The sequence below is a fragment of the Hippopotamus amphibius genome, chromosome 12 (genome assembly GCF_030028045.1).
Source record: "Hippopotamus amphibius kiboko isolate mHipAmp2 chromosome 12, mHipAmp2.hap2, whole genome shotgun sequence".
Taxonomy (NCBI): domain Eukaryota; kingdom Metazoa; phylum Chordata; class Mammalia; order Artiodactyla; family Hippopotamidae; genus Hippopotamus; species Hippopotamus amphibius.
The window spans coordinates 3,341,126-3,367,709 of record NC_080197.1 but is presented as its reverse complement, the minus strand read 5'-3'; the positions used below and the strand labels follow the sequence as shown (position 1 = coordinate 3,367,709).

General features: G+C 40.5%; 2 protein-coding genes across 2 annotated transcripts in view; one reads left to right on the top strand and one right to left on the bottom strand.

Moving 5' to 3' along the window:
- PHACTR3 (phosphatase and actin regulator 3) overlaps nucleotides 1-11,444 on the top strand; it is a 206,947-nt gene extending 195,503 nt beyond the window's left edge. The window contains exons 9-13 of the mRNA XM_057702505.1: nucleotides 1,296-1,351; nucleotides 5,828-5,889; nucleotides 6,903-7,043; nucleotides 8,719-8,795; nucleotides 10,916-11,444. Coding sequence (XP_057558488.1) covers nucleotides 1,296-1,351; nucleotides 5,828-5,889; nucleotides 6,903-7,043; nucleotides 8,719-8,795; nucleotides 10,916-10,931 — 352 coding nt within the window. The 3' untranslated portion in view covers nucleotides 10,932-11,444. The remainder of the gene's footprint in view (nucleotides 1-1,295; nucleotides 1,352-5,827; nucleotides 5,890-6,902; nucleotides 7,044-8,718; nucleotides 8,796-10,915) is intronic.
- A 9,571-nt stretch (nucleotides 11,445-21,015) lies between these two features.
- Nucleotides 21,016-26,584, bottom strand: part of SYCP2 (synaptonemal complex protein 2) — a 69,207-nt gene continuing 63,638 nt past the window's right edge. Inside the window, 11 exon segments of the mRNA XM_057702321.1 lie at nucleotides 21,016-21,339; nucleotides 22,213-22,269; nucleotides 22,377-22,455; nucleotides 22,595-22,653; nucleotides 23,300-23,399; nucleotides 23,495-23,589; nucleotides 23,832-23,834; nucleotides 24,728-24,852; nucleotides 25,413-25,565; nucleotides 25,839-25,929; nucleotides 26,390-26,403. Of these exon segments, the coding sequence (XP_057558304.1) occupies nucleotides 21,265-21,339; nucleotides 22,213-22,269; nucleotides 22,377-22,455; nucleotides 22,595-22,653; nucleotides 23,300-23,399; nucleotides 23,495-23,589; nucleotides 23,832-23,834; nucleotides 24,728-24,852; nucleotides 25,413-25,565; nucleotides 25,839-25,929; nucleotides 26,390-26,403 (851 nt within the window). The 3' untranslated portion in view covers nucleotides 21,016-21,264.

Sequence of the window (26,584 nt, the reverse complement as noted above, 5' to 3'; positions counted from 1 at the left end):
GGCACAGAGCAAGTGCTCCCTAGTCACTTAGTGAGTGAGAGAGTGAATGGCATTTGGCGGGTTTTGACCAGGCTGAGGGAGTCCCACCCAAACAAAGAGCTTGGTTTTGTGCCTGTTGCTTGGGAGGGATCAGGGGAGGCCCTGGCCCCTGGGTGCCGGCCAGGAGTTGTCGGGGGGCAGGTTCAAGTCTCAGCAGACATCCAGACAAGATGTGAAGCGGCAGCCCACCAGCCAGCAGACACACAAAGCCCCCAAAGGAGGAGGGAGGAACAGCTGAGCCCGGGGGCCTCCCTGGGCTTTGTGCTGGGACAGGGGTTATAAATAGGAGACAAGTATTTCTGGAGGCGACATCCCCTTTGGGGCAGAGCATTGTGGCCCCACGTTGGGTTGTGGGCATTCAGATGTTCAGCCTGTTGTCGCCGACCCTGCGGTGGCTAAAGGATCCGGAAGTGGGAAGGTTTCTGGCTCTGCCCCAAGGACAGCATTATTGGAGTTACAAAAATAATTGGAGCTTGGCATTAATTTTGGCTAATTATGCCTCCCTCTCCTGACAAGCCTTTTATTTATTTACGTATTTTTTCTTGTTGGCTGCGTCCTCTAACTCCCTCAGTGAGAAGCCATTTGAAAGGAAATGATAATTTGTCTTCCTATCTCCCAAACCGGGCGGGTCCGGCTGGTGGAGGGCGGGGAGCGGTGGGCGTGGCCGCTCGGCGCGCTGGGCCCAGGAGATTCCCAGCCCGGATTGGATGCGCGTCCTCCCCGCGCGCCCGGGCTCCTCGCCGGTGGAGGCAGGAGCTCCCTCCACCGCCACCCTGCCGGCGGGGTCGGGTGAGGCTGGACCGCGGCAGGAGCAGGGCCAGGGCGAGTGCCAGTGTCCGGGTCGCCGGCAGCAGGGGACACAGAAGCTGGAGACGCGGCTGCCCGCCCCTCCCTCCGTCCGCGCACAGGGGACCGTCTCCCGGGTGGATCTCCGCGCCTCCCGGACACGCCGCCTGGGGAGCCCTCCAGCCCGCCGGGCTGGCAGCAGATCTGGACATGAAGAGCTGCCCGTCCCGAGGGGGAGCGCGGACTGCCCCAGCCGCCCGGTGACAGAGGGCCACCTCCCTCCCGCGCGGGGGTCTGACTCGATTTGCCAGCAAGAGGCAGCCACCGGAGAAGGTCCCCTTCCCCGCCTCCCGCTTTCGAGGAGGCGATCTTCAGGGGGTGCGCCAGCCACCTCGGACCCTCGCAGACGCTCGGTGCAATCGGCTGGCAGCCACCATGGTGCAAAATGTAATTCTAGTGTTTTTCCGCAGACGGCTGAGCCAAAGACCCGCCGTGGAGGAACTGGAGAGAAGAAACATCTTGAAACGTGAGTAGCCGGTGATCCCCTGGGGCTGCCCTGACGTGTGCCGAGCTGAGCTGCTGCAGGAAGCCGGCTCTGCAGCCAAGCGCTCCTGGGTTCCCATTAAGGGTGAGCTGCTGAGAAGCTCTGAAAAGCAAGCCCCCGGGGAAAGTTGAAACACCCAGGCACATCCTGTTTAAAATTGAAAAGAAAAAAAAGCTCTCCTAGCATCATTAAAGATGTCCCCACTCCAGGGTTATCTCACTGGTCAGCCCTGCAGATGGAAGAGAAATGAATCAATACCCTTTGCAGGCTGGGTTTCAAGCAGATGTCCCTCCCTGGCAGTTTGGGACTGAGGCTCCTGATGGCCACGGACATCACAGGCAGGTGTGGGCAGTGCATAAATCCCACCAGGAAAGGAGTTGCCTCTTGGTGGTTATACCTGGCAGAATAAAGCAAACATTTCAGAGGAACAGAGAAGCCTTGGGAAACGTTGCCTGTGGTTTAGAACTCCGTGATTGCAGGATCCTCCCTCCTGGCTTCACACCCCTTGGCTTTCCCCAGTTAGGTGTGTGGTTGTAACGTGTGCTGAACACAGTGTCCAGGAATAGCCGTCACGGTGTAGAGAACACTGCCCCGTCTCAGTAAAGTCATTGGTGATTTGGGTGGTAAAACCCTTTCAAAAGCGTTTCTCAGATACTTACTTCTTGCGTATCTGGTCAACAGACTAGTTTGTGAGACGTTTTCTACAAAGAGTATCTTCTAAGGGCCTGAATTTTTAAAATATTTTCATTTTCTCCTCTCTTTATGGATAAACACAGCAGACATTCTCTGAGTTTGGTTTTTTATTCCATGAACACCTTTTTACAAAGTTGAGACGGTCCTGAGGTTGATCCTCTGTCAGGAAGTAGGCGGCAGACCCTCTGGTCGGTGCTGACCCCTGACTGATTCCTCCCCAGCACCTTTATCAACTGCCTGCAGGACTCCCTCCTTTATAGACTGCTGGAAATATTTAAACCCTGAGATTAAGAATTCTTTGTTTTAGGGACTTCCCTGGCAGTCTGGTAGTTAGGACTCTGAGCTTCCACTGCTGGCGGCCGGGGTTCGATCCCTGGTTTGAGAGCTAATATCTTGCAAGTTGCATGGTACAGCCAAAAAAAAAAAAAAAGAATTCTTTGTTTTATTTTTTAAACTTAAGATATGGCAACTACTATTTTCTATTACGTGCACTAGGCCACATCGGAGGAGTTCAAGAAGAGTTTTTTGTTGATCACATACTTAATCAAGTGGGCAGATAGAAATGTCAAGCTCTTTGTTACCAAATATTTGAATTTTTAAAAATTAAGTCACTTCCTGGGACTTCCCTGGTGGTCCAGTGGTTAGATAGTCAGTGGGAAGTTGTTGTATAACAAAGGGAGTCCAACTCAAGGATGGAAGATGCCTTAGAGGACTGGGGCGGGGAGGGTGGGGGGGACTCGGGGTGGGGGGAGTCAAGGAAGGGAGGGAATATGGGGATGTGCGTATAAAAACAGATGATTGAACTTGGTATACTCCCCAAAAAATAATAAAAAATAAAAATAAAAAAAAAATTAAGTCACTTCCTGGGACTTTCCTGGTGGTCCAGTGGTTAGGACTCCATGCTCCCAATGCAGGGGGCCTGGGTTCGATCCCTGGTCAGGGAACTAGATCCCACATGCTGCAACTAAAAGAGCCCATAACGCGGCAACGAAGATCCCAAGTGCCACACCTGAGACCTGCGCAGCCAAATAAATATTTTAAAAAATTAAGTCACTTGCTTATAAAGCTCATAAGTCACAGATGCCTCTGAAGTAGTCATCCAAGACTTGAATGGAGCAAGTTCAAGGCCCAGGCAGTGCCGCCCTCAGACCGATCTCTAGCCCAGAGTGGGCAGAGGCTTTTCTCCTGGGACCTGTTTCTCCTGTCAGTGGTGACCTCCTCTCTGCTTTTGAGGACAGCCAGGTCCTCCCACCTGCAGGGGCTTCTAATTGTGTCCGTGTTTGCACAGAGATGTGGAAGCCTGAATATCAGAGTTGGTGCATGGTGAGCAGAGATGGCGGGTGGATCCTTCAGGGCACAGCTGGGGCAGGAACACAGGCTCCCCCGCTGCGACCCTGACAGTCCCTTCCCCGCCATCCAGCCAGTCAGCTCCATCCCTAGTCGGAAGCTTCTCGAGTGCCCGGGGCAGCAGTCCTTGAGAATTTCACCACTGGTTTGAGGTGGGTGTTTGGTTTGGTTTTGTTCTGTGGAGATGAGAATCGACTATATATGGTCCAGCCTAGTGTGTCATCCTCGCAGGCCCTTGACACCGGCTCACACTTTACTTTGTTTTCTGCTTTTAATCAGTGCTCAGAACATCATTACATTGTATTCGCTCCCCTTCAAGTGGGGAGCTCGTGACGAACTGCGATCGTGTCAAGGAACCCTCAGAACTGGGCTGGTGCATTCGTGGACGCAAGAGCATAAGACACAGTGGCCCCTGTACATGTGATGGTGTTGGGTGATCATTCCGCGCCGGGCCCGCTCTGTGCTTGCTTTGTTCTCAGTGCTTGCATATGTTCCCTTGTGGAATCGTTACAATAGTCATGAGGTTTGCACGGCGGCCCCCATGTCCCTAGCGAGGAAGCTCAGGCTCCAGGAGGTAATAGGATTTTTTAACTTGAGTCTTGGCAAAGGGATGGAGCTGAAGTTCACACCCAGATGGCCTGGCTCCATCGTCCATGTTATGTCCGCTGCCTTAGGAGCAGTAGTGCATCGCTGATTATTTACAGAAGACACGTGCGTGACTGTCCAAGCTACTGGTACCATTTCCAGAAAATCTGGGTATGAAACTCTGATCGTGGCTCCCTTGTTTTGTGTAAGGCACAGGGCTTTCTGGGTCTGAGAATGAGATCCACAAACCCATCGCTAAGAGGAGCTCAGAGGACCTGTGGCTTAGGCTTCAAGGAAGGACTCCTTGGAGTTGGGGCCCCACCGAGCACCTGGCCTGGAGAGGGACCCCACCGGGCACTTAAGATCTGCTCTCCGAAGCCCCTGCTGTGTTCATATGGCCTTGTAATGATGCTGAGGTTCACGATGTTAAAAACCTGAAAGATCTGATCTTTTTCCGTGTTTTCACATGGAGGCTGTACTTGGGATTTGTTCATGGCCTGTTTTTAAGAAATCTGAAGAATGAGTTTTGTGTCACATTTAAATCCCTCATGGTTGGCCTTCCATGTTGTTCTTTACAGTTTTTTCTAATTGTACATCAGCTTTCTGATTAGAGCTTATAACTGTGGTTTCTTCTGGTTTTTCACTTAGATTAAGAACCAGGAACACAACAGGGTTTGGTTTCCTTTTCTAAAATACCCAAATGTGAGATGCATCTTCCTTTTTAAAGATAATTACTGCAAATGGCTAGTGTGTTAAGTACCCATAGACCAAATCTGCAGAATGCATGCATGTTTGAAATGTTGTAAATAAAGGCAGAGAATGCGAGCTTATTGTAACTGCAAGTCACAGGATTTCCCTTCCTCAAACCTGGCGGTGCTTCTAGGAGAGCTGTCGGCTGATATCCCTTTCCTAGGAATGGAATTCTGGGCCCCCTCCAGGGACCTGAGGCTTTACTTAGCAACAGAGAGAGCCAGAAATAGGACATTCATCATCTCGTACCCCAGGGCAGAGCGTACGTTTTACTCCATATCTCAGCTTCTGCTCCATTTTTAGCTCCCAGTGTAGGAGTGAGCACGGCCTGCATGGTAATAGTCACACTTCCCAGGCAAAGCCCCTTTTGGTGAAAGACTCGGGTCCTTTAAAAGGCAGGTCATGTGTCTTGCTTTGGCAGTGGAGAGTCAGCTGGGTTCCTTGGGTATGTTTGGATTTGAAATATATCCTGAAAATAAGAATTCTAAGCAGGCACATACTGCCCGGAATCTAAAGAGAATGTTCCTTATCATACGGTTGACTAAAAGCATGTGTACCTGTTACATGGAGAAGGGAAAAAAAAGCAGGGACAGTTCTATTAATATTCATTCATACGATATATATATATAAATATATTATATACATATATAACTTATCCAACTAAAACTATTTTTGTTTGCCATCTATGTTCCTTGATAATATACACACACACAGAGGTGGTATTTGATTAGGAGAGAGAGAGAGAGCTGCTTCCTGTTTCTCCTGCAAATAAATGCCCAGCATCAATCTATGTGGTTATTTCTGACTCGGAGAAGGGCCCAGGAGAACCAGGCTGTGATGATGGCAAAGCTTCCCCTCTACAAGTGTTTCTGTGAAACAGTGAGACCATCATCTCCTGAGCAGCGATTGGCAACGTGGAGTATAGAACAGTGATGTGGACCAAAGTGTCACCCACCAGGTGTCCTTCCTATTACACCTTTAGCTACCAGGAACGTGCAGATCTTGAGGATGCTTCCCTGCTAAAGAGAAGAAAGTCTCAACCTGCTTCTTTCTTTCCTTTTCCCTTGTTTTAATCTTTCACAGAAAGGAATGATCAGACAGAGCAGGAAGAAAGAAGAGAAATCAAGCAAAGATTGACGAGAAAGGTACCATCATTTAATCACCTGTGTCCTGAACATGAATGGGGAAAACATGGGCTGGAGGAAAGCTGCTTCTGTAGCAGTTGGGGTGGTCACGCGGGACCTCGCTCTGTGATACTGAGCAATGATTTCTTGGGTGGTGGTGCGTTCACGCACCAGACGCTGGAAAAGCAGTGCCTTTTGCCACATCCTGGGGTGTGACTGATGTGCCCATGGACCACGTCTGCGCCCAGACAATGTTTCCATTTGTTTCCAAGAAGTCAGATGTCAACTGGGCATGCTCTTCATTTATTTGAGTTCTTTACACAGTGCTTAAGCAAAGCTTGCCTGGATATCAGCGTGTCAGTTACCTTTCAGACTCTGGTTGCTTTCAGTTTGTGTAGAAGCTCCTGATTGCAGAAAACTTTATTAGCCTCAAGGGTTTGTATCTGGGACTCAAACAGTTAAGTCAAAACGTACTGTGGCCAAGGTAGGTAGCGAGTCTAGAAACTTTGATCTCCTTCTAAAGCCCTGACCACCTTTAAATTCACGTAGTTCTGGTGTTGCCCTTTCTCTGCTGCGTTCTGTGGTTAATGGTAATAATGATAATAAACCTTGTCCTGCCTGAAGTTAATAGAATATCCTTCCTGAGCTTGAGTTATGAGTACTAGTCATAGTATTTAGCATTTCAACTTTATCAGTAGCTTCTTTTGGTAACGTCTTACCTAACGATGGTTGAAAGAAGCAGCTGCTGCGGTAAACTTTTTCCTAAGTTAATTCATCAACCTTTCCTTGAGCTGTGCTGTGAACTGCTAGCTGCCTGGGGGAGTGAGTGCTCCTGTTGAGATGTGTTGGGGGAGGGGTTGTAGTTTAAGAGTGTATAGTTTAAGCCCTTCACCTTAGAGAGTTTTGTGCATTAGGGCTGTATTTCACAGTTTCAGAGTTTTATACTTATTTATAGAAGGGCGCTGTTTGTTCGGAATCCCTTAAGAAAGCTAGTTTGGCCCGTGAGACCTAACTATGGTGATCTTTTATTTCAGCTTAATCAGAGACCCACAGTTGATGAACTGAGAGACAGAAAAATTCTGATACGATTCAGTGATTATGTGGAGGTGGCGAAAGCACAGGACTATGACAGACGGGCAGACAAACCCTGGACGAGACTGTCGGCAGCGGATAAGGTACAGGCCAGACGTGTCTGTGCCGGCCGGGGGTGTGTACGTGTAAGGAGAGCAAGCGGGTCACGCCAGGGAGTTTGTTCTCGGACATGGGCGCCATCAGCGGTCACAGTTAAGGCTGTGCTTGACCAGATGTTGCTTTCACAAATACAGTCCGGATTTAGGGCTGTGTTTTCAACTAGGGGATGGTTTTGCCCTTAGGGACATTTGGCAATGTCTGGGGACATTTTGGGGTGCTGCTCACCACCCGGCTGTGCTCAGGACAGCTCCCCTCAGACAGTGGTCCAGCCCCAAAAGTCAGGAATGTGAAGCTGAGAAACTCTGGCCTGGGGCACCAGTCAGAAGAGAGCCGGACAGGGTAGGTTTAAACACGGTGGGCAGCAGCGGGGACGGGGAAGGGAGGAGATGCGCGAGGGCTTCGGAAGACCCTCCCCAGTGTAGATGGAGGCAGCGCTGGACCCTGTGCGGGGCCGAGCTGGTTTGAGGTGTCTCTGGGGACCCCCTGAGCAGTCTGAGCTGCGCAGAGAGGCAGGGGGAGAGCAAGGTGGCAGTGGGGCAGAGCGAATTACCACCCACCGAACCCTCCCGCTGCCCCGTCCTGAACCGAGCCCGCCAGGTCTTATTTCATTGAATCCTCAAAAACATCCCTAAGAGAGAGGGGTTGTTATTAGCCCTGTAGGGGTGCTGTTGAACCGGTGACCAGGAAAGGCTGGGAGAGGTACATCTTATCCCGGGTCACACGCCATTGACAGGCAGAGCTGAAACCAGGAGGTCTCCTGCCTTCCCGCCTCAAGTGGTTTTCAGAGCTCTTAAAGCCTTTAGGAAGAGGAACGTGGTACGTGCTGCCGATGAGTTTGCTGACTTTGCTAATTGTTCCTCGTTCTTCATGTGCTGCCTGTGAGCCTATGAGGTTGTAAATGAACGCAGGCACTTGCAGAAATGCTGGCAGCTGTGGTTGGACTGACTCCCTCGGTTACCCGTGGTGGATGTGCTCAGAGGAGCCCAGCATGAAGGGAGAGTTCAGATATCTTTGGCAGCAGACCTGGGAGTAGACGCCCCTACATACTTGATGCAAAGCCCTTTCTTGCCCCGGAGGCTGTGTCTGATGTTTGCATCTGCCCCGGTCCTGGAGGGTTTATCTGAGAGAAGCACACGATGAAAGTGGGCGTTGGGAAGCTGGAGGAGGGCCAGATGAGAGGCCCCGAGAAGACTGAGATGCACATCTCACCCACATGTAACAGCGAGGTTCTTTTCCAAATGACACAGGACATGCTGTGTTAGAATAACTTGTTTCTAGATTATCTACTTGCAGAATTCCAAGTAAGTTCTCCAAAAGCTGAACGTCACTCATTCTTTTGATGTTCCTACTTTGTAAGCCCCTGAGCACGGGCTTGACCCACCTATTGTGTATCGTGGCGGCCTGGGGGAGGGGTGAACTCTTCCGACTCCAGCACAGCAAGTACAGTCACTAAACGCTTCCAGGGCACCAGCTTCGTGGGACTCTAAAAATGAGTATGTCAAAGTCTAAATGCTGAACAAAAAGCTTTTTAAATCTATCACAGAATAGCAGAAGTCAGCAAGTATTAGGAAAGGCTGTCAAACCAGAGCCGTGATACTAATCTCTTGTGTTAACTTGTGAATGTCCGGAAAAATCAGGTGCTGTTTTTTTGCATTCCAGGCAGCAATCCGTAAAGAACTGAATGAATACAAAAGTAACGAAATGGAGGTGCATGCATCAAGCAAGCATCTGACAAGGTCAGGTTTCTGTTCCTATGTATTTCATGATGCTTACAATATGCTATTTGTTTAAAAAGGAAATAAAAATGTCACAAAGCACTATGGGTTCAGGTTAAAAAAAAATCACTATTTCTGCAGAGAAGTGTCTTGAACAGACAGAATGCAACTCAGTTGAAAGTGCTGTTGCTCCCATGGTTTCTTATAGGGCTTGGTGAAAGCTGGTAGTAGGAGAACAGTATTACACAAGCCATTGTTTTATTTAAGTAGTTAATGTATATTTAAGGAAATGAGTCTCGAAACACTGAAAGTAATTTGCCTGTTTAATTCCCCTTCGCTAATATTCAGAACTTCCTCATTTACAGAACTCCCTGACTTATTTATACGTAGAGGAGGGCTGTGAAGGTTACTTTCTTTACCATCCCATACATGTTTTCCTATCTTATTTAAATTTATATTCACATCTTAACACAGCTGATGCTTCCCTGAAGCTCTTCCAAAGAGCACTTGTTTCCTCAGCAAATATTTGAGTATCACTATGTGCTGTTCTTGGTGCTGAGAAGAATGCAGCTGTAAATACGGTAAAGGAGGTGAGAATGCAGCTGTAAATACGGTAAAGGAGGGTCCCATCTTCATGGAGCTTATGTTCCAGTGGGGATGTATTGACGGATTCTTCCATAATTAAGACTTTTCACACAAGGGGAATACACTCTCTGCCCGCGTGGCCATAAACAGAGGTGGCACGGGGTGTCTTGCGGATGCCGAAGTGCTCCTTGGCTGTGTATTCTTCCAGCATTTCCTCTTCTTGTCCATGGCCATGAAGAGTCATGACGAAGTTCTCACTTTGATCCTAAAGGGGCTGCCCGTGATGCCACAAGCCTTCAACTGCGCCAGTTGCTTTGTCATTTCTCCCTTGGTCTAGAGATGCTCTGGCCCCAGATACAGAGAGAAAGGAAATCCCGAATGGAGATACTGCCTTAAACTAAAACAATGGATTCCTTTCCTTTTCTGTTTGTCACAAAGTGGCCACTGCAACTGTTATTTAAAAGATTTACTCTGTAAGCACACTTAGGCTGTAGAACAGAGGCCAGGCACACAGAATTCCATCCGACAAGATAGTTTTACTTTGAATATATCAAGGGAGGAAGAGGAGGTTGGAAGAGCAGGAAAAAATGAAGCAAGTAAATAGTTTGTTTAAAAATGTTTGTATCTCCCTGTGACTGGCGTACTTTGGGGCAGGAATAAATCATCTTACTTTTGTTTGTTCAAAACACTAAAAAATATTTAGAAAACAAATATTCTTTGTAAAACATTCAGACTTATTTTTAGTGTTCAATTCTGTGTTAAAGAAAAAAAGATACAATTACTACATATTCTATGTATGGTAATATCAAAATGTTTAATACATTTTCTCATTGTACATTATTAAAAGAGATGTTTACTAAGGATATGTATTTTCTCTTATAAGTCCTTGATAGCTTTCTTACAAGTCAGAATTTTGAGAGTCCAAAGCTTAGACATCGGGAAATACGATTTTTTTTTTTGGCCGCACCACACACATGCAGGATCTTAGTTCCCTGACCTGGGATCAAACCCGTGCCCCCTGCGTTGGAAGCACAGAGTCTTAACCACTGGATCACCAGGGAAGTCCCCGAAATATGATTTTTATACCACCACATGTTAGCATTTAATGTCAACTTTTAAAAGTCAGAGCTATATTTTTGGTCATATGAAATTTTCGTAAGTGCATTAAACCTTGCCACCAACACATTATCAACTCCACAGGAACAAAACTTTACTATAATATCCAATAATTTGTTGTATTAATCAATTCATTACTTCTACTGATTTATCAAAGCCCTGCTCTTTCTGTGTACTTCAAGGGCTCACCTAGCAGTTTTCAAACTAAGTTTTAGGTAGGCTTAAGAATTCAGCATCTGATTCCTTTCGGGTTATGAGGGGGCCGAGTCGTGGGTGCCCTTCTGTGGCTCTGTCCTGCTTTAACCCTGGCAGGTCCATCCTCATGTTTTACCTTTTGGGCTTCCGCAAAGCTTTTAATAGCAGCAGAATTATTTGTGGAAGGTTTTGGCAATTTTAACTTAGAAATGTGTAACCTTAACTTGTCTTCTTATAATTTCTAGATTCCACAGGCCCTAGAGATTTTCTTCTGAGAAGAATTGTGTTTAATTTTTTGATACCAACACTGAACATTCATCAGGGAGCTTTCCTGAAGTTCAGCTCACAACTACCTGCTGTGTTTGTGAGAGGAGCAGGACCACACACACAGGTGAAATCTTGGCCGCACTCACCTGTAAGAGGACGACCAGAGGACACTCTTCACTCTCTGGTGTCTGAGGAGTGTGAACCGCTGGGGTCAGTAAGAGACCCCAAGTCACTCTACCAGAAGAAAACTGTCGTTTGCCTTCCCGCCTTGTTTTGCAGTTGTGCGGTGCGACCGGGGCCGGCCACGTGCATGTGCGGGGTCACCACGCCGAGGCTGTGACGAGGGACGTGTACGCAGTGTCTTCAGTACCGTGTGGAAAAGACGTTTTTATTCTGATCACCATTAATTTGAGAACTCCTTATGTTCATGTTATACAAAATGATTTACTGTATTATACTTTTTCTTTTTTTATATAATGTCTAACAAAAAATACAGCTGCAACATTTTGATTCCTGTTAATTTTGTTCTTTAATTAAATGACTACTTATTGCAGGAAATTAACCTGGGTGTTACACTTTCTTGGGGTTGGGAGAGAGATTTCCTAGAATAGGAATCTGTGAAACAAGTCAGATTTTACGACTTTTGAGTCATCAGAAGCTAAACACATAAAGAATTCAAACTTTTCATGTGTTTTGTAAATTCTGTTAGTATATGTGGTTTGTGCCTTAGAAACTCAAATTATCCTTTTCGAATTAAGTTTATGTATTATTGAGTAAGGAACCTGGAAATAAGTAATAACTTGTTGAAAAATTCTACCAAAAGGAAAATTATGCGCTCCTTAAGAGTATTTTTAATTTCATGTTTGCAAATATTTTTAAAAACTCTTATGAGACAAAGGCTTAGATGGAGTGGAGATCATAAAGAGGAGATTTTCCCTGGCACAAAGGTAAAAGGTAATCTTGACACAAAGGGGGAAAGTAAGTTAAATAAAAATAAATATTCCCTGAAAAATATTTTTACTTGGCCTTTGAGTAGGCACGCCCACGAAAATGAGCCCTCCCACCTGGTCCATCGAGGCAGGGAGCACAGCACGTGGAACAGGACTTTGAGATCTTGCTGAACCTGTGCCCACATCCCAGCTCTGCACCATCCAACAAGGTATCTATTTCCTTTGCAGGAAACTCTCCCACCTCAGACACCCACCCTCACACCCACCCACCCACCCTCACACCCCCCCCCCCCACTGCACACCCTCCCCCACTGCTGTAATCTCTAAATGAGATAAAGGAGGGAAAGTGGCTGAGGTGCCAGCACAGGGCCCGGCACATTTTGTCCATCGCAGGTGCAGCTGCCAGGTAGCCCTGGAGCAGCTGGACATCCCCTGTGACTTCTCACCGCACAAGCTACCTCGTTGCTCTCCAGGACCTTTCCTGTTCTGCTGCTCTAAGGCTGCAGTGGGTCAGGCACCCTTGGAAACTGCTCAACCCTTGTGGTAGCACTTTGTCCTGAGGGATTTGTGATCAATCCTAGATGCTAGCAAACATACTGTTAGTTTGTTAAATTGGAATCTTTTTATAAGAAATCACTGTATGGTAGAAAAATTCTAGCTCTACCTCTTACTTGCTGTGTAATTTCTGTGAACTGCTTGACTTCTCTGAGCCTCGATTTTTGTCTATGAAATGATATCTAAATCCTTTCTAACTAGAAGCCAATCCCTTAATTTTGTAAGCATTTTTGTGTAATATATATTGCATATTTAATGTTTATATATGTGTACTCTATTTTATACATATGCTGTTATTTGTGTCCAGTCAACCCCCCAAATACTTATTTTCTATTTTAAGCTATACATTAGCAGCTCCCTATTTTATATTTTATTCAACTTAAAGTATTAATTGGAACCAAACTATGTAAAAATGAGATTTCAATCTCCATCACATAGAAATATCCATCTAATGCTTACTATGAAGCAAAGAAAGGAAAAAGGTTCCCTTATTCTAGAAACTATTCTGGACCCCAAAGCAAAAAAGGATCAGTGCTTAGAAAATAACTAAATTGCGGCTATAGTTAGAGATAACCTGATAGATGGGACACATGGTTCAGGTATTTTTTGCTGAAGTAAAGACCCATAACTAATAGATAAGTAACATTAAAAATTCATCACAAAGTACAAGATACCCAAAGGAGGGTTTGGTTTGGTCCAGACTCAAGGATTCTGATATAAAATCAGAAGACATTTTCATTGTAATCAAAATATTTGCAATAGTATCTAACTTCTACCACTGTATTTTTATTAATCATAAACTATTATCCTAAATTGTATTTCCAGATTTCATGTTCTTAGCAGGTATTATATAGGTTGAGATAACCTAAAACTGTGAATCAACTGCATATATTTACTCTGCACCTACTAAGTGTATGTAATCCTGCACTAAATAAGTACATGACATGGTATCTCAAATCTCTCCATCCTAGTTAGTTGGAGGAACAGAACTGAAAAGCAATTCATCAGTCACATGGTACTGGTGATATACATGCGTAGGCATATAAATTTACATATGTTGTATAAATTTGAAGAGAAAGCTTATATACTTAGGAGCCTGAAGACTTCTTAGGAAAAAACAATTCTGCTTTCTTATTCGGTAACAATCAGATATAGTATCAGAATTCTTCATGACTTCTACTCGTAGTAGTCATTAATGAGGTTTTTGTGCATTGACTTTACAAATGATTTGTTTTTATTTTAACAATAAAATGATTGACTATTAAAGTAACAATATTAAGTCATTAAAGACATTGTTTTTCAGCAGTTTAAAAGATTTAAAAAACTTAATTGGTAATTTTTGACAGGAAATTGAATCACATCTGGAAGCATCAAGTTTTAAACTAATAGGATAGTACATCATGATTTTGTAAAAAGTACATTTTAAAAACTTAAAGGGGCTTTGAAATTATATTACATAATTTTTGGACAATTGACATGGATAAAAAAAAAAAACCCACCTAACATCAAGGTCCACCTTGTGGAGATATATGGTAATTACAAATCTAAATTTATTTTATCATATATTGGAAGTTTGAAAGTCAGTTTTTAGTTACATATGTACAGTTTTCTTCAATAGCAAAGTCAAGCCCAGAAATGCGAAATTCTAATAATACTGTTAAAATTACTAGCCCCATGTTCCAATACTTGTTTACCCAGTTTTGTTTTTTCCAGAATTGTTTTTCGGAGTTTTTCATATGAAGGAAACATCTCGGAAGATGCTCATAAACATCTGAACATACTGAAAGTCAAACTGACTTCAGGTTCTTCCTGTCAGGAAGGGCCTAACAGCTTGCTCCAATTTTCACATGGCTCAGAAATCTACTTTAGGTGTTTATTCATAGCACTTATGATGCTTCCGTGCTTACATTTTAATTCATATGTTAATAAACCTAGACATAAATATGAACTCCTAGGAGGACTGTGCCTGGATTAGCTGTTATTCGGTGGCACTGATGGAATGGCTAAAGAACTGCTTCTAGCAACTGGAGAGCTTCACCCTGGGCCCTGAGGGCGGACGCAGCAGAATTCGGCACCCCTAGACTGCCGATTTAAGGAGGAATTAATTAAATGCTGGACGAAAACCACACAGTCTACTGCCCACTCAAGGATCTGCTGGGCATCTGCGGTATCAGGATCGCGTGACATTTAAATCTCTGTAGTAATGTGTGTAGAGGTTGGTATTTACATTTCTGCCTGGGATACTAATGCTGCAACCCTTTTTCTCTCTTCCGTGTTCTCTCCCACGTGCTCTTCTGGAAGAGTTACCGCTGCACAGCCCCATTTGATTGAAGTGTGGTAAACCTACACCAACATGGCATTAAATTGTGACCCAGGTAAGACATGTTAAGTCCTTAGCAACAATGCTTATTTGTTGTTTAGTATGTTTGAAAGAGGAAAATCAAGAAATGTTAGCTATATTAGTTAACATAATTATTAAGTTCTACTAATGCAAAATTGGTTTAAATCACTATAGTAAGATAAATTGAGGAATAAATTTTGTAGTAAAGAACACAGAGATCTGATCTTTAAAATGTTTCTTCTAAACTAGGGGTCTTACAGACTGCAGCCCATAGACCAAATCTGCCTTTTTTTTTTTAATGGTCTGCAAGCTAAGAATTGTTCTTACATTTTTAAATGATTACATTTGACATGTTTATACAAGTACCTACATGATATCCTCAAATTTACCTTTGGGCCCTAAAATATTTACTGTGTAGCCCTTTAAAAGAGAGTTTGCCTACTTCTGCTTGAAATTTTAACATCAAATCCGTTACAAATTTCAAACTCATTATAAGCTCACACTCACAGTAGTTATTTGACGTGTAGAATGCACATCAAGTTGGTAAAAGTAACAAAGGCCCTATTGATATTAAAAGCAAACGTTTCATTAGTGTGATAACCCGCTGCTCCAACTCCTTTTATTTAAAATTATTGCTATCACAGCATAAACCAAAATTATATTATCTACAGTTCAAGATAGTACAACATATAGATCTCGTTCAACACGTGCATTCCTGAAAAAAAATTTATTTCCCTCTAGATGTTGTTTTAGAATATTTCCATTGGCTTTTTTGACCTATGTTTTTAAAAAACAAAAACTAACAATTACAAATATAACATCTTCTTTGGTAATGCAGCCTGTGTACATCTGATTTGCCTACACAGTTCTTCAAAGGTGGCAGTAAGATAGAAATCCTTCTGATTCTACATGACTGCTTTAAAATCACATAGATCTCATTTTTAAGTGCAAGGAAAGGTTTCATTTCTTACCTCTGTGTATAGAGCTGAGCACAGTGCATGTCATATAATAGATGCTCATATGGCTGGTTGACTAATGCTTTGTTATCAATTTTAATAGAAATACCAACACTCTACGGGATTTGTGGATCTGAGAGTTTTAGGAAGCACATTGGCCCTGTTTGAACTTAGCAAATTCCTCTGTAGAAGCACTACATCCGTTCACGCACTTATTCACATCGTGCAAGCCTTCTTTTCCAGGCACTCTTTTTAGGTTCTGGAAATAGTGATGAACAAGACAGACAAGGTTCCTGTTCCCATAGAGTTTGAAGTATACTGTACAAGAGGAGAGGAGTAGGAACTAAGAGTGAAGGAAGAGGCAGAGGCTAGCTCATGCACAGCCCTTTAGCTCTTGATATAATAAAGGTTGGGTTTTAAAGGCACAGAAAACTTCTGGAGAGGTCCTTTCTTATGGTTTTTTAATTCAGGTGAAATGGAGATAACATAAAACTAACAGTGTTAAAGAGTACAGTTCACTGGCATTTAATACATTCACAAAGTCCTATAGGTACCACTTCTGTCTAGTTTCAGAACATTTTCATCACACCCAAGGAAGACTCATTCTCCCCTTACCAAACACTAACCTGCTTTCTCTATGGATTTATAATTCCTGGATATTACATGTAAATTGAGTCATATGTACCCTTTTGTGTCTTTTTTCTTTCACTTAGCATAATGTTTTTGAGATTCATCCACACTGTAACATTAATCAATACTTCTCTTACTCCATTGCACAGGTATACTACATGTTTATTTATTTGATGGCCATTTGGGCTGTTTCCACCTTTTGGCTATTGTGAATAGCGCTATTGTGAACATTCCTGTACAGAAGTATTTGTTGAGTATCAGTTTCCAGTCCTTTTGGGTGTATAGCTAAGAGTGGAGCTGCTGAGTCATATGGTATTTCCTTGTTTAACTGTTTGAGGAGCCACAGAATTGTTTTACATGGCGGCTGCATTATTCTGCATCCCCCAGAAGTGCACAGGGGCTCCAATCCATGCACATCCTTGCCAGCACTTACTGTTTTTTGATTCTAACCATCCTAGTGGGTTTAAAGTTGGGATCTCATTACACTTTTGATTTCCATTCTCCTAATGACTAATGATGTTCAGTATGTGTTCATGTGTTTGTTGGACATTTGTATGTCTTTTCTGGAGAAATGTTTATCCATCGTCCTTTGCCCGTATTTTAATCAGGTTGTCATTTTGTTGTTAAGCTGTAAGAATTTTTTGTATATTCTGGATACTAGACCCTAATGAGATATGTGATTTCCAAATATTTTCTACTGTTCCATAGGTGGTTCTTTTTTCGGGTTTTTTTTGTTTTGTTTTTTTGGCTGCATTTGGGTCTTCATTGCAGCAAAAGGGCTTTCTCTAGTTGTGGCGAACAGGGCTACTCTTCCTTGCGGTGCACAAGCTTCTCATTGCAGTGTCTTCTCGTCGCAGAGCACAGGCTCTAGGAATGTGGGCTTCAGTAGTTGCAGCCCAAAGGCTCTAGGGCTCGCAGGCTTCAGTAATTGTGGCGAACAGGCTTAGTTGCTCCATGGCGTGTGGAATCTTCCTGGACCAGGGTTCGAACCCGTGTTCCCTGCATTGGCCGGCGGATTCTTGACCACTGTGCCACCAAGGAAGTCCTTCTTTTTTCCTTTTATGAAAGTATTCTTTGCACAAGTGTTTTTAAACAAAAACAAAAAAATGAAGCCCAAATTGCCTTTTTGTTTCTGGTGTTTTTGGTGTCATATCTAAGAATTCATTGCCAAATTGAAGGTTATAAAGATTTACTATGTTTTTTCCTAAGAGTTTTATAGTTTTAGCTCTTACTTTTAGGTTTTTGATCCATTTAATTTTTATATATGGTATAAGGTAAGGGAGTCCAATTTTATTGTTTTGCATGTGGCTATCCAGTTGTCCCATAACCATTGGTTGAAGAGACTTATTTCTCCACCAGATGCTTGGCACCCTTGATGAATGAAACTCAACTGACCATAGATGAATAGGTTTATTGCTAGACTCTCAATTCTATTCCATTGGCCTGTATGTCTATCCTTACGTAGGTAACATATTGCTTTAATTTAGCTTTGTAGTAAGGATGAAATTGGGAACTGAGAGTCCTCCAACTTTATTATTCTTTTTTCAAGATTGTTTTGCTATGTTGGGTCCCTTCCATTTCCATGTGATTTTTAAGACTGGCTTTTTCATTTCTGCAGAAAGCGCTTGGAATTTTGATAACGACTGCATTAAATCTGTAGATTGCTTCATTTAACAGTATTAAGTCTTGCAGTCGGATAGGATGACCATGGGGTGTCTTTCCACTTATTTAGGCTTTCTTTAATTTCTTTCAACGTTTTGTAGTTTCCAGTGTTCAGATCTTTCAACTCCATTAAATATACTTCTTTTAATATGGTGCTGGATTCAGTTTGCTAGTATTTTGTTGAGGATTTTACGTTTATATTCATAAGGGATATTGGTCTGTAATTTTTCTTGTGATGTCTTTATCTGACTTTGGTAGCAAGGCATTGCTACTCTCATAGAATGAGGAATGTTCCCTCCTCTTCTGTTTTCTGGAAGCATTTGAGAGGGACTGGTCTTAATTCTGCTTTAAATGTTTGGTAGAATTCTTTGTTGAGAGGTTTTTGATTACTGATTAAATCTCTTTACTTGTTATAAGTCTGTTCACATTTTGTTTCTTCTTGAATTGGTTTCGGTAGTTTTTCTAGGAATTCATCCATTTCATATAAGTTATCTAATTTGTTGCCATACAGTTGTTCAAAGAATTCTCTTATAATACTATTTTTGTAAGGTCAGTAGTAATATTCCCAATTTTCATTTCTGAGTTTAGAAATTTTAGTCTTCTGTCGCTCTGAGTCAGTCTAATGGTTTGTCAATTCTCCTGATCTTTTCAAAGAATCAACTTTTGGTTTTATTTTCCTATTCTTTTTTTTAAATCTCTAATATCTATTATTTCCTTCCTTCTGACAACTTTGGGTGTAGTTTGCTCTTTTTCTAGTTCTTTAAAGTATAAAATTAGGTTACTGATTTGAGATCTTCATTTTTAATGTATATAAATGTACAGCTATAAATTTCTCTGAGCACTACTTTGAGTATGTTGCATCTTTCATTTGTCCCCGAGTATTTTCTAATTTCCCTTGTGATTTCTTTGACCCATTGGTTATTTAAGAATGTATTGTCACTGGAGAGTTTTACGTAAGGAGTCATAAGCATGGTATGATTTATGATTTAGCAAGGATATATTGGCTGCTAAGTGAATAAGGGGTTGTAAAAGGCAAGTATGAACACTGGAAAGCAATTTAGGAGGCTGCTGAAATTGTCTATGTGAGAGATGATGCTGACACTGTCAAAGACAGTACAGTGGAAGTGACAGAAAGTATGTATATGTATAGCATATTCTGGCAGTAAAATCTGCAGGTCTTGTTGGTCAACTAACCGGCCAAAGGAAAAGGAGCAATCAGGAATCACTCCTAGGTTTTGGCTTGAATAGCTGGGTGGATAAAAGTGACATTTACTGAGATGGAATGACAGGTTTATTTTTTTTTTCCTTTGGTGGTGAGAGAGAAGTCAAGAGTTGTTTGGAGATTGAAGATTTTATTATAACTGTCAATGAGGTAAGGCCGTCCCCTAAAACAGTGGTCCCCCAACCTTTTTGGCACCACGGACTGGTTTGGTGGAAGACAATTTTTCCATGGATGGGGGGGCGGGGTTCAGGTGGTATTGCGAGCGACGGGGAGCAGCAGATGAAGCTTCACTCGCTTGCCGCGCATCTCCTGCTTCCGCGGCCCAGGAGTGGGGGACCCCTGCCCTAAAAGGTAAAGAATTAGGCACTGATATACAATAACACTCTAGAAATGTGGTAAAGGCAACTACACAGGGCAGAATAAGGACTGCTGAGCAATGCTATGTAGCCACTTGAAATATGCAGTCATAAATTTAAACCTTGACTACATTTCTCAAGTGATATACAGGTTGTAGAATGAGGGGTATGAACTAGTGAATAAAGTTGAGAGGAGAGAGGGCAAAAGAGCATTATTTTGGACTAAGGACTCTAGAATCAATAAGGAAAGAAGGAAGGACAAGAAGGGTAACAGGCACAGCAAAAGAGTGGTGGAGTAAACAGCCTGGGACTACTCTAGAAAGCAGGTTGGGGTGATAATGTGTGAAGCTGAGTTTCAGGGCACAACTACTGGTAATGACAAGGTCAAAGCAGAACAGTTTAAAGAGCTGGGAGGAAGCAGGAACCTGGGTTGGATTACACATACAGCACAGCATGGGAATTAGTATGACATATAATTTAGGAGCCTCAGAAGTCTGGCCAAGGGTGAGGTAAACAAGGATATGTGTTATGATGGGATTAATTCTAAAGTCTCATGGAATTACAACTCCTGAGTAGTATTTAATATTATAGCAGACTTGTCATTGTTTCTTGAAATAGAATTCCTGCTACCCTATCAATAAATCTTAGCTGATGCTAACAATGGGATAAAGCTAAAATGTGAAGGATTTTCTTTTGTTTGTCTAGACTAAGAAGCCTTTTACCACTGTATTTACCGGCAATATGCAAATACTCTGCTACCATTAAGCAGGTAAGTGACAGTGACTGAGGCTGCGGTGGTGTTATACTTCGGATGTCTGATTGGAGAAGGATATTTTGTGTGATCCAATGTTCATAAAACAGGAAAATGATTTATAAAGTAAAATAATTTTATAACATGCAAGTGACCACCATTTATTTCAACTTTATTATACAATTAAAACAAATGTGTACTCATTTTTAGACATTAATCTAGCTAAATATTATTACAATGAACATTAGGGCTTAAAAAGTACTTGTCAAAACAGCTGCTTATGAATTAATAATGTCTACCTAGAATTAAAATGGTAACTGTTTTAGGCTATTTAGTGCCTTCGATACAGTGGAGCCACAACTGAATAAATATACTCTTCAACAGTGTGCTGAAAGTCCTGATTCACACTCAGGTAAGCATTTCAAATCAGACTCCTCCTGCTTCTACACATCACTAAAGTTTTATTACTTGTAGTACATTCTGAACTAGTATATTTTAATAATACTTTATTTAGTTCAAACTTTTCATTTAAAATATATTTTATATGATAAATTTTAGCTTATTAAATAACTAGTTTGAGTATAGTTAACTTGGCAATATTTGTCTCATGCAAATATTACTATAAAAACAAGCCAATTCCTTTTACAGACTGGTTTCCCAAAACTTTCTAAAAAAGAGCAGTATTGTACAGACAAAAGTCTTTGGGGCTCGGAGTCATGTTATAGTGACTATAGGTTCTTTCTCATCCATCAGAGGACATAGAGGACATTTCTTTGAATTTAGAGGTTCCTACAAAGGTACTCTTGCCTGGGTGACATGTATTTTCTTTGTAGAGCTACTCTGGTATTCCTCAGCTATACACAAAAAGGAATAATTGGATAAACTTGTTGATAACAACTAAACATCACACAAAGTTTCCTTCCTGAGCCATGAATAATGACATCAATCCTTTGCGAACATTAAGAAGCTCCTCTTCTTGCTATGGCCAAGAAAAAAAAAAATCACACTTTGATAGTTTTACAGTGATACTTTAAAATCTAATAAAATATATCTAACATCTTGATTTTTTCTGATATTCCTGGATATCTACAGAATTATGTGCTTATGACTGATATTTAGATGATCAACTGAGAGAAAACCTCATCTTTTAAACCCAAATCAATGAAATTTATTTTTTACTTTCTTCCTTTAAATATTAAATCTATAGTCTAGAAAAGAACTTCAACAAGAATCAGTCTAGTTAGCTTATGTGCTTTAAGCTAAACCAGCTTAGCCTCAGCATCCTGACCCTCTACTATACCAGCACACTGAGATTCTACTAAAAAATTTAATAAAAGTATATTAAAATATCTTGTATCAAAGAGTAGTACTAAAGTATACATAGAAATGTCTCCATCTTGGAGAAGTACCTTTAGACACCACCCCCCACCGAACCCCAGTGTACCTTTCTCCCAGAATGCAGTTGCTAACATACTGGACCTCTGGAAAGTCAGCTAATTTTATCCCCAAATCTAAGTAAATGAAGTCTTATTGTCCAAGTAGACAATAATTCTTTCTGGGTAGCTCTGCCTGACATACCTTCTCCTTCAGAAGACAGAGCAAGACTGCTGTGGTGCATCTTAGATACATACAAAAAAAATCATTCTTCTAGCTTATTTTTTAAATCACCCCTATTTTTCTACTATAAATTTGCTCCCATCTTAAAGAACTAAAAGAACCCCAGTGGGGCTAAACCTGCCTTCTCTCAATCCAAAAAGAAAGAAGAAAAACCTGTGGAAGAATTTCCCATTTAAATATATAAAAACAGACTGATCATTACATTTGAAAAACCCAAACTAGACAGTTGATTTACCATTTGCTTAAGAAGTGTGTCTTTCAGCATTTTCATGTTTTCTTTCATCAAACACATCTGTGAATAAATAATTCCCGCCATGAAATTTACTATAAAATTTCCACAGCAAAAAGACATTAGACTAACCAACACTGGGAGAGATTATATATAAAAATATAAAATACCTCAGAAGTAAAAATAGTTTCCTCATGATCAGTGTTATAGAAGACATTCTTTTCCAATGAAGCTTTTAAAAGGTGAAGTCTAACAAATAAAATAATGAAAGTTACCTTTGCATTTTACTTGAACAAATTAAATTACTACAATATATATAATTTTAATTTGTAACTAATATGATTTAAAAACTGTTATAGATTCTAATCATTAAGAATGTCATACTAACCTCTGCTGTTCACTTTTTTGATAGGCACTGAACTTCTGAAATACCTTTTCCCAAAAGTCCTACATTTCAAAATACAAGACTAGTTATACTATAATTGACAAAAAATTAAAACTAAAAATTAAAACCTAACAGAATTTACTATATTTATATTATTCTAATTTAAAAAACAACTTGGCTATATGCTAAGACTATTGCAGATGTCATATATTCTTTCAGATAAAAAAACTGAAAGCAAACTCTTTCAGACTTTCTCCCTTAGCAAAGGTATTCATCACAAACTTTATATATATATATTGAAGTACAGTTGATTTACAATGCCGCAGATATACAACAAAGTGATTCAGTTATACATACGTATGTTCTTTTTCAAATTCTTTTCCATTATAGGTTATTACAAGATATTGAATATAGTTCCCTGTGCTATATATAGTAGGTCTTTGTTGTTTATCCATTTTATATATAGTAGAGTGTTATCTGTTAATCCTAAATTTCCAATTTATTCCTCCCCCCATCATAAACTTAAGTCTGTATTTTTAGTGTATGTATATGAAACTAACAAAATCTAAGATAAATCTAAATTATGTTCTAAAAAATAAAAACTTTTATGATGTGGTCTAAAAGCAGAAGGTTAACAGAAGTTTTCCCGAGTGTAGCTCTTTAAAAATGATGTTTTAAAATTATTTTTAAACTCTTAAAAACACAAACCACAAATTCCTTCTCCAAATTTTTTAAAGACTGTGAATCTTTTTCAAATTTCTCCAGCTCCTCTATGATGATGAATTGGAATTTGTCAAGTTTTTTGATCCTATTAAAGAAACAAAATGAGATTATTTTTTTAAAATGACAGCACTCAGAAAACACAGCACTTAGAACATTTCAGAAGGGATTTTTAGCACAGACCTGTTCTCCTGAATCTGATGATTCATTGTTTTTATATGTTGCCGAGCCATTTTCCAAGACTGTTTAGTAAAATAATCCATCATTTCCTGGTGGATCTGAAAAATGCTCATTTTTAACTTGAAAAATCTTTACAAAATAATAATCTAACCAAGACTATATATTAAGACCAAAGCCTTTTCCATGAAATATAAATGACCAAGAACTTAGAAAAGTGAAAAGTTAAAAACTCAGTGATTTAACCTGGAGTGTTAATAAATAAGCTCAGTCAGAGTAGGCCTAGTTCCACCAGGGAGGCTCTGAGGGTTGGAATTGGTAATTATTTTCGTAAGTACATCACATTCTACATTTACAAAAATGCTAGTGATTATAATTCTCTTCAGGAACACAGCCTAAGAGTCACACTCAAAGTTATTTATTACCATTTCTTGTAAAAACATATTCCCATCTAGTCACAGATGTGTTAACAGGATATATGAATCAGGGCTTCTCTGTTTAGATGAGACTGACCTTGGATAAATCAAATCAAAACAAAAGAAATACACGGAATCTTAAATAATTTCAGATTGTACCCATGAAGAGAAGAAAAAGGCAAAGAAGAGATAGGGCTGATAACCTATGCAGAAAAAAATATTTTCTTAACAGGAGGGCAAAAAGAACTGTCTGTTCTAAATATAGGCATGTGAGAAAAAGAGATAGGTGGAGAAAACAAGAATTATTTTAGATAGTATTTTAGCAAACATCACCTCATTGGAATGTCAGTAACTAAGGATATGTAAGTACAGAACTGGTGAAACAAAGGGAAATGGATTTCTCTGACTGAGGCTGCTCATCCTTTATACTTTAATATAGTACCCCACACTAGCAGTCACTTCTGTGAGATTTAAAAAAATGTATTAAAAAGACTAGGTATGAAAAGAAAGTTGCTCAGGAAAAAAAGAAAAATCACAGAAGACTCAAAATGTTGAATTGAAAAGGAAAATAGAGACAGACCCTGTAGAAAAAGAAAGAATACATGTAATGCACAGATTTTAGAAAAGAAACTTGGCTCATGAGATAATAAGGCTTTTCACCAAGGAATCATTCCAATTTTTCACCTGTACATGAGGAAAGCTGAGTTCATGAATGGGTGTTTTGTTGCCAAAGGGTCAAACTGACAGTCTAATGGAAAGTGTGGCATAGTGTCATGTTACTGGGTGTAAATTATAAATCATAATTTAAAGAACAACAACTCACACGCAGTCTCCTAAATTCTGTATCGTGCTGGTCATACATCATCTCTACACCTGAAATTTCAGTTTCCCTGTTCTCCCCAGGAACAGAAGAGTCACTTGTTGATAATGGACATATACTTTCAGACACTAAAAAATGAAGATAACCAGCTAAATTAAGATATACATTGTTACCAATTTAACATTATTTGTCATGAGGCTGAGAACAAATCTATATTATTTTCAGATTCTATGTGTAATCTCAGGGTTATGAAACCAAAGGAAGACTATTATATTTTTCATTTAAAAATATTATTTTGACTTAAAAAAAACCCTTAAGCATGGTAATTAAGGCAGAAATAGTAACATTAAAATGGAACATATTTGGACTCATTTTTTACAAAACTGGTGTTGAACTGCTTCTACATTATTAACCCAAGTTTTAATGACACACTAATCTCTCAGTAAATTCATACTCTAGTAAAACTTGTATGTGGTAATCAGTGATAGAATAATGAGGGAGATTTATGAGTAAAAAGACCCTTGCTATAACATTAGTCAAAGTGAATTTTGTGATAAAGCATCATCCTTTTGGATTTATCCAAAGTTATCTTTCTAAAGGAATTTGTTTTGTGAATGGAATCACTCAAGATCTAAGAAACCATTTTCCAAAATAACTGCATCTTGACATAGGCGCTTGATCTACCTACCTTCGTAAGTGGGATGGTCTGCACCTTCACCTTTAGATAGTTTTTTGGGAAGCCACTTTGTTCTTTTTTCTTCCTCTTCCAATTCTGCTTCACCAGAATTACTAAGATTGTCGTCTATGTACATTCGTTTGCGACTAAGAGGTTGTGTAGGGCCTTAGGAAGAGTTAAAAATGAATAGTGCTACAATCTTAATTTAAAAATACCTAACATGTACTCGGCTTTTATTTAAAAAAAAAAAAAAAAAAAGGGCCTCTGTTTCCATTATTTGTAGTTTTAGGCAACTGTGTATTAAATTCTATTGTACTTATTTTCACTTTGACATTAACTAAATTGACTTAAAATATATTATTTCTTTAGATGAAATTTCACAGTAGTATCTCGGTAATTAACATATGCTTTTCAAAAAGCAAGCCTCTGACTACAAACCTGATACAAGAGTGGAGTCATAGGGCATGCCACACCACACTTTCTCTCTTCCTTCACTAGACATGGATAATGGAGATGCTGAACGACTTTCCTAAAATATGTATCAGAAATTGGAAAAAAATTCTGTAAGTACTCGGATTTACCTTTGACCATCTTTCTCAAACCCTGCAGACAGAAAATCCCAAATGCTATCAATTATTTTTTTTTTTCAGGTTGTTTTGTTTTTATCCCTTTTTATCTCTCACACTACCATGCATTTACCTAAATTCTTATGTTAACCTCAATCTTAAATTACAGCAATAGTTTTGACCTGGCTTTTAAAAATTACTCCTACTTTTCTATTCTTCTTTATTAGGGAATTCTTCCTTATTAGGATTTTGATTTCTTTGAGTGAGGAAATGGGAAATCATAGAAAAGTCTAAACTACTACTTTCAAGCTGTATCTTTAAGCCACATCTTTGTCCTCTAACCTTATGTCTTACTGTTTTAATACACAAGTTTGTTACAGTCAAATTTAATCTTTTTCCTACTTTAAGAAAATGCATGTCCACTTCCAGTTCCCTTTCTGCACTTGGGCTACTGCTGCTTCTCCAGTCAGTCTGCATATACCAACCCACCCATTTAGGTCCAGGTCGAAACCCAGCCCACTCCAAGCTGTAAAATTCTGGCCTAACATTCTGTATTTTATAGATTAAAATATTTTTGTTGATGGATCAATGGATTTTTACGGTGGAAAAAAGCTCAAC